General features: G+C 36.9%; 1 protein-coding gene across 1 annotated transcript; it reads right to left on the minus strand.

Moving 5' to 3' along the window:
* Positions 1 to 4,826: 4,826 nt before the first annotated feature.
* Positions 4,827 to 5,858, minus strand: LOC111071615 (fork head domain-containing protein FD5). Its single transcript, XM_022363057.2, has one exon. It carries the CDS (start codon positions 5,759 to 5,761, stop codon positions 4,934 to 4,936), a length of 828 nt encoding a protein of 275 aa, XP_022218749.1. The 5' UTR covers positions 5,762 to 5,858; the 3' UTR covers positions 4,827 to 4,933.
* Between the last annotated feature and the right edge of the window lie 3,092 nt (positions 5,859 to 8,950).

The raw sequence follows: 8,950 nt of genomic DNA on the forward strand, positions 1-8,950 counted from the left end.
TATGGGATAGTCTACCCACCATGCTGAATCCAACTACAAAGGACCCATGGCTCGTCACAAACAGAGGAGTGTCAGCGCATCCACGCTGGGCGGGAGGAATAATCAAACTGATATACATAGTGCCAACGAACCATGGCTCTGGCCACGGTCTTCTAAAAGCGCTGTGTCAGCTCCTCCGGAAAATAAAATAGTCTTAAGCAACACACAATTACTCAAATTAAGAACTCTCGATCAACAACTCTACCCATTCTTGTCCACACACGAAAAGAAAACACCCCACCTCTTGCATTATTTCGCAATCAGCGAAGACAGCACTAAATTCTCGGTCACCCGCTTCTTTGCGTTATTTCGCAACCATTCACGTCAGCATAAAATTATCGACCTACCGACCAAAATTCAGCTTTCACCTTCCGCGATGCAGATTCAGCAAAAACCAATCCTAAACCCAATCCCCAACTGCAGCCAGCATCTGCCGCGATGCAGTCACAGCCAAACACTCGACTCAACTCCACTGACCCACTAGCCAATTGTCAACGAAGCACCAAGCTTCGACCTACTTACCCCACCCCACAATTATTGTTACCCAATAATCATAAGTTAGAAATAATTAATTATTCCCGGGTCAAAGACAGACCGTGGAAAATCACGGTCACAAGTGCGATCGCCAGCTGCTTAAAAAGCCCAAGCTCGGCCAAAGAAGCATGCAGTCCATCAGCCCGAACGCAAGACACTGCACTAGGCAGTCCATCAGTCCAAACGCAAGACACTGCACTAGGCAGGCCACCAGCCCACAACGCAAACAGCAAGACAAGCAGGTTCTAAATTGTAAACAAACCAGCCAAGCCAATAAAATAATTAAATAATCAACAAAACAAAACGACAGAAGTTCTTGAGTCATATAATATCCCATCTTTCCTACCACTCTTTCGGTCATACAAGGCCAGCCACGAACCTTAAGTTTCAGCAAATCTACAAATTTCTTGTAGACGAACCCTGGACAGACTGATGCATATCCCAGCCTGAAATAAGGTATCTTATAGGCTGTTTACATTGGGGCTGCGTCATGCTTCTTTGCGTCTTGCCGGAGACGCAGGTTTTTTTTACATAGGATAAGCATAGTGCCCTAGTGGTGGCAAAAAGTTGCGTCGGTCTCTGATTCATGTGCGTCTATTCGATATATTCGATTGCTTTTGCGCTTTAAAGCACATTTTTGCACTTTTCTGCCTATCAGCGCACCTATCACCACTAACAACAACAAAAACTTGTAGATCAAAAATTAAATTTTGGCACTAAAAAGTTATGGTTGTGCAAAAAGGTGATTCCAATTAATCTGACGAGGGTGAGTCTCACCCTCTTGGCTCAGCTGCTCTGCAGCAGAAGTTTTATGTTGATGATCTTATCTCTGGCGGTAACTCAGTCGCAAAAGGTCATGGAAAAGATGCACCAAACTTCAAGTCTCCTGACTCGCGGTAACTTAAAGCTTGGGAAGTGGTGCTCTTGTCACCAGGAGGTAATTGGAGAGGTTCCTGAGGATGACATAGAAAAGTTCCTAAGGTATTTCTAAGGTATTGTTGGAAGCGACATAGCCAAAACCCTTAGCTTAGCGTGCGACCCTGCGTCGGATAAGCTGCTGTTTGCCTTGTCTGCGCTGGACAAAAATTCAAAGCCCTCCAAGCTGTCGGTTTTATTAACGATTGCGCGGTTCTACGACCCTCTGGGATTGATTAATCCAGCTATTGTGAGGTGCAAGATCTTCCTTCAGCAGCTTTGGAGAGAACAGTTGGTTTGGGATGAAAGCTTACCCGCAGTGTTCAACTTGGACGAGCCTGAGAAACAGCTTGGCAAGCATCTGTCGCATTTCATTTCATCATTCTCGCATGGCTGTAGAGGTTCGCGGATTTTGGGATGCCAGCATGTAAGCAAATGGCGCTTGCATATATGTCGAGTACAGTCAAGGGCCGTCGCCAAGCAATTTTTTGAGCTCAAAGTCTCGAGTGCTACCACGGAAATCATTATCGATAGCTAGCTGGAATTAAGTGGAGCCCATTCGCTTGCGAAAATCATGCACAAATTAAAGGAAACGGTAATTTTCACATTTCAGTTTCATAATGAGCTCCGAAGGAGCTTCTGGAAGGATCTCGAAGTGACTGGAGTGGATTACTGTGGACCCTTCTTCGACCGATCGGGAATCCGCACGAGGCCTCCGATCAAGTGCTATATTAGCGTGTTTATTTTATCACCTCTAAGGCCATGGATGTCGTAAAGACTACAATGTCAAGCATCTAGCAGATCTTCAATGCAATCACAATCCTGAGAACATCAAACTCGAAAGAGAGGAAATACTGGAACAAAAATTAGCACATAAAGCAAAGCACTCTTTCCATCCAAATCCCCTTGTAAAACCTCTGCTCCGAGTTTGCAGTCACAGTCGACTGCAGCGATATTATCAATAGGCCTTGCGACCGACTTTATTATTATATATAACATTAATGAAATGAACTAACTAATTTTAAAATAAATTAGTAGAAGATTTGATTATTACTTAATGTTAGTCCCTTATTTAAAAGTGGATATGCAATAAATAAACATAAATAAAAAAATGTAATGTAATGTTTGCAGGGTATAAAAATATTTCGTGTGCGGATGCCGCACATTAAGCGGTAAGCAAGATGTAAATTCAAACGACGAAGATGTAAATACGACATGAATATGTACTGACGTGACGTGCATATGTACATACTACGTGTAAATAGGCGAGAAATCATGAAACGATAGGTTTTTTATATATGTACATATATACTTAAGACCCATTTTTCGCCAGCCATATATTCGAAAAGAGATGCAAATTAGTTTTAATTTTACCCATTATAGTCCATTTGCTGGGAGGAGTGTCGAAACACGTGTGCCTTTAAATAAAAAACTTAAATGAGTCATATTAAAAAAACATCCATCTATCAAAAACGAGAAGGAACGTGTGACGCGTCTGGGGACGCGACTCTACTTTTATACCCGTGCTCAGTCAGTATATACATTTTTATACCCGTACTCAAAAAAGAGTTAAGGGGTATATTAGATTTTTGGTAAAAGTGGATGTGTGTAATGCAGAGAAGGAAACGTTTCCGACCCCATAAAGTATATATATTCTTGATCAGCATCAATTGCCTAGTCGATATAGCCATGTCTGTCTATCCGTCTGTCTGTCTATCCGTCTGTCTGTCTGTCCGTCTGTCTGTCCGTCTTGTTGAGCGCCTGCATCTCAGAGACTATAAGAGCTAGGGCAACCAAATTTGGTTTCTAGACTCATGTGATATCACACTGCTACAAGTGTATTTCAAAATTTCGACCCGACCCCTTCCGCCACCACAAAAAACGAAAATCTGTGGCAGGCACATTTTTCAAGATACGATAAAACTAAAAACGCAGTATCGTAGAGAATGCCCATATCTACCAGATTGCCGAATCTGAATTAGATCGGATTATAATTTTAGCAAGAATGAAGAAATTAATTTTCTGCTGGTTCTTCCGGCCCCTCCTGCAAGAGACCCGCTACCTATCTCTTTCTCGCTCGCACACTCGGCCGCGTTTAGTGCGCGAGCAACCACTAGCGGAGGAGATGTAGAATCTAAATGGAACATGTACAATCTACATGTTAAATGTAGAATATACATTGTAGATGTAGATAGCAGATGTAGCAAAAAAATTAAATATGTAAAATTTTTTTTTTTTTATTCTAAAAAAATTAATGCTTAAAAATGTATATACTGACTGAGTACGGGTATAACTTGAGTCCCGTCGCCAGAAGCGACTCACACGTTCCTTCTCGTTGAGCTTATGATTTATGTGGAATTTTAAAAAATTTGTATATTATACATCTAACATGTAGATTATACATGAGCCATTTTCTCTGCTAGCGGGCGCTCGCTCACTGCACGAGGAAGAGTGTGCGAGCGGGAAAAAGAATGAGTAGCGCGGTCCCTTGCTGGAGGAGGCGGGGGAAGCAACGGAAAATTAATTTCTTCATTCTGGCTATAATTATGATCCGATCTAATTCAGATTCGGCAAACTGGTAGATATGGTCAATCTCTACGATACTGCGTTTTTAGTTTTATCGTATCTTTAAAATTGTGCATGCCACAGATTTTCGTATACACTTGAATACACTTGTAGCAGTGTAATATCACATGAGTCAGTAAAAAAATTTGGTTGCTCTAGCTCTTATAGTCTCTGAGATCTAGGCGCTCATCGAGACGGACAGACGGACGGACATGGCTATATCGACTCGGCTATTGATGATGATCAAGAATATAACTTTTCCTTCTCTGCGTTGCACACATCCAATTTTACCACAAATCTTATATACTCCTTAACTCAAAACGCCTTAAGACTCATTGCGATTTTTCCCAACGATTAGCGGCAGTACCTTCCAACTTGAGCATCCCACAATCTTTTTACGTTTGAATGGTCGTAGGGAGCGTAAGAAAAATTGTCATAAATTAGATCTAGTATAAAATCTGGTTGCTTTAGCTCTTTTATTGTCTGAGATGTTTGATTGTATGTATGTATGTTTATAGGCGCTCATTTCGGACTGATAGACGTGGCTATATTGATGCGGATGCTGATCGATGCGATTGGATTATGCTTCCTTCTCTTCGATGCAAACATCTTTTCAAAATCAAAGAGCAATGGTATTATTTTTTTCGAAAATTAAGTATACATTTTATAGGTATTTCGTTCCTTTTCTATTATAAGAGCATATATTTAGTTCTTGCACGGATCTTTATTGTTAATATGATACATAATAGTTTAGTAATAAACGATATTAAATAAAAACCCCAATTTTTCTATTACATATACAATTTTAATTTCAATTTAACATACTATGATATACATTTGTATACTACAAATACAGGATACACGGTTGTTCTTTTTTAAATCAAAATAATGGTAATGGTCTATAATAACACTCTAAAAAATGCGAAAGTGTCTGTGGGTAGTAAGCTATTCTTCCAAAATGGCTAGTAAGTAAATTGTTTTTATTGTAGAAATTAGACTGTGCTGTTAACTCAGTTAAATTATGAGAATATGGATTTATTAGCTGTGTCTGTTTTAATGGTTCTTCCACATATTCATTCTCTTTATAACCAATGCGAGCACCTTTTTTACGTAGCGTACAAGTAAAATCTGGGGATATAAGATTTTCAATTGTGAATGCACGTTTAGGACGAAAAGTAGGTACTTTAGATACACCTAACGGAGGCAGCGGTGTGCAGATATTATAATTCCAAAGATCAGCAACTTTGAAATGGCTATACATAAACTGTTCAGTAAAGTCGGTTTGCAACCGTTTGTCACCTAAATAGGGAGCGGAACCAGATTCATTAGACGGCGGTGCAGATAACTTCCAATCAGACATTTCCTTTTTAATATTCTTAACCTGAAATCGTTTTCGTCTTCTTAAAAGGCTCCCACTTTCAAACATATTGAATGCCATAGGATGCAGTGTCCAATATGATCCTTTGCCCTTCTTTTCATTGCGTGGTATTTTTATAAAACAATCATTGAAGCTTAAGTTGTGACGCAATGAATTTTGCCATTTTTGTGTATTTTTTTGATAATAAGGAAACTGTTCCATAATAAATCTATATATATCACTGAGCGGCAACAATTTTTGTGGTGAGTGCATTATGGCCATGGCAGTTAATGATATGTACGAATATGGCGGTTTCTGATCACCGTAAGTAATTTTCAACGGGCGTGGCATTGTGGCCTCGTTTAAATTTTCATAAAACTCGTAATCTCCCTTTCGTGATATCACGGCACAAGCAAATACTCTGTTCTAGTGATTTTTGATATATGTATATAAATATTGTTATTATCAACAATACGTTCATATATATATATATTAATATGTATATTTTTTTGTTTCGTTTTTTTTTTGCGAAAATATATGGATACTTTTGTGGAATGTATCAATAAAGTTTCTTATTTTAGAAACCAAAATTCGACATTATTTCTGTGTGTTCCTTGTCTCTGCAAAGGAGCGCGTAATCAAAAAAACGGGACTAGTCGGTAGATTTTTAACGATGGTTATTTGATTTTCAGTAGCTGATACGATTTCAACGGAAACTAACTGACGTCTATCATTGACACTTTGTTTTTTAGAATTATATAAGGCTTGTTTATGAAATAAAGCCCTGTTTCTTTCACAATAAAACTATAGAATTATGTTGAACATTTAAAAGTTTTTGTTGCTGTTTGATTTTCCAATTTTCACGAGTACTCTTGAGCGCACGCCGTTCACAACAAAGTGGTGGGTTTTGAATAAAATACATTAAATATTTTTTGGTTTTTTAGCGAAAATGTCAATATTAAATGATGAACCAGCTTCGTTTAGTGCCTGGCTTTAAATTCTTTTTTTCCAAATATATCAACGGACTTTTCTAAACTCAGACGAGAATACTGTTGTTTTTCCGCGGCCAAGACATGTTTCATTAATGTTCGGGGGCGGCAAGACCGATCCACTCAAATACGCCAGCCATTAAATGTTGCTGGGGCCTAAAAATGTTGTTCGGCAACAAAAGTGTGTTGCTGAGTAAAAAAAGGTATGGATATCACGTAAAACGGCCCAGAATATACAACACATGCAAGGTAAAATCTACCCTAATGGTGAAGATACTGGCAAGTGAGAGTTATTGAGAGCGCGAAGCATTCACACTCACGTAGATATTTATGTATATAGATACAACAAAGGGAGATAGCAAGATGTAGTCACTGTCACTCAATACCAGTCAAAACATGAGCTAGTCGTCCCTGTCTTTATTTTGTACCAATAGAAACAGAAGGTGTAGCTTCGAGGCAATGAATGTATTGTGCGGAAGTCTGACCAATTGAAAGAGATTTAGTTATCCATATACAAAAAACCGATATACAAATAATATATTTCCTCATTATTTTCTGTTGATATTACAGCGTACTACAATGTATGTACATGCATACATAAGTGCACATCCACATACATACATACCTACATATGTATATATTTATGTATGTATGTACATGTCAGTTCGTATATAATTTTTGGGCGTGCCAAAAAACTAAACTAAGTGAAAATTATCTGATATATGTACATATGTATTTTATCGCTAAAAGCTTTAGTTTTATTATCAATTTGGATAAATGAGTGGCAGTTTTATGCAATTTTTAAATTTAATTTTGTATAATATCGGTTAAATGGGCACATACAGTTGTGTTCAATGAAATAGTAGTGCCGCACCTCACTACTTTCAAAACTCTTTTTGAGATATTTCTAGTCCTTCAAATTGAACGAGTGTATAGAAAATAAGAGATTTGTTGGGCTGCAATTTAAGTTTCTGACCTAAATATGAAAAACACGACTTAGGCGTCTGAAAATGGCTTTATTACTTTGAACAACATTATCCAGGAATATGAAACTCTTTTTTAAAACATTTTAACCCACTAACAATACTTTTGGCACTCAGAAAAAGTATCTATAAAACAGGCCTTAATCAGGGTTTTTTTGTTTTAAAACATCCATACCGTCGATTATTGATTTGTTTCGATTTTTTATTTATACATCCATGAGCCGTCCCCTTTATAGATGTTATACCCAGCTTTTAAAGCACTACGATTTTCGATAACACACCTTTTTTACCACGAGGTGATCATGGAATCTTATTAATGGTCGTCAAACTAATGCCCAAGCATACCTCAATCTCACAGTATGTAAAATGACGATCTTGCTCAATCATTTCGCGCACATCATCGATATTTTGTGGGACAACAATTAATTTTAAACAACCTTCCCGAAATTTGTCCTGCAACGAAGGAGCTCCACGATTGAATTCTCGATATCAGTTTTTTACATTGGCAATGCATGGTGCTTCATCAATAAAAGTTGAACTAAGCTGATCTAAGCATTCTTGGCTTGAAAAATCCAGCTCAAATATGGGAGAATAACACAGACATTTTCATGTGTAAATTACAATTTTTGCCTGAGATGAATTTTTGATTTATCGTTAATCGATATCAAACGTGGTCGTACATGAAAAAGTTGTATGTATGTTTAATCCATAAAAGTCCAAACTTTTTTATACAAATGACCATTTGGTCCTATTGCGACTAGAAGTGACCTATGCCAGAAAACTAAATAGCATATATTTTGTGAATATATCTACGAAATAACATCGAATGAATATCAAAAATATAGTTGATAATACAAACATATTCATACATTTTTATATAAATAGAATCCCTAAGTCTGGATCAATAGAAATCTATGACCAAAATAGTACGGGTTGACTGAGCCGTCAACTTGAATCTTTTAGTGGCTACGAGAATTCGATTTGGCGTACGACTTTTCGTGGGTTTTTGAAACTCTAATATAAATGTTAAACCTGATGATGTTTTTGTTTCTTTTTCGTTTTTTAAAAATTAACTATAGACTTACATATGTATGTATAAATGTATGCATTCGATAATTTTCGAATGTTCTATTTTGTATCAAAACCAGATACATTCGTTTTTTAGTAAATCATTTAAGAATAAGTCATTTAAAACAACACAATAAACGAAGGATAGCATTTGTCGTTTACAGCTAATTAACCGAATGGACTTGACGAAATAGCAGCAATATTGAAATCAATTATCAATAATGAAAATAGAAATGAAATGGTATTTCATAATGAAATATATCGCTATGGACCTTTCCAACATCTGGTAATAATCTTATTACCGTGTCGAAGGGTGTACTCTTAGAGGAAAAAATTAAAAAAAATTTTTTTTGTTTATTTATTTAGATAATTGTGTTAAGTTGACTTTATAATAAATCTTATGAGTATGCTTTCTTTTTAAACAAAACTTTTTATTATGTAGTAAAAAAGTTAAGTAATTTTCATCAGTTGTATGCGTAAATTTAAGATAAAACGAGAAG

The sequence above is a fragment of the Drosophila obscura genome, unplaced genomic scaffold (assembly GCF_018151105.1).
Source record: "Drosophila obscura isolate BZ-5 IFL unplaced genomic scaffold, ASM1815110v1 contig_192, whole genome shotgun sequence".
Classification (NCBI taxonomy): Eukaryota; Metazoa; Arthropoda; class Insecta; order Diptera; family Drosophilidae; genus Drosophila; species Drosophila obscura.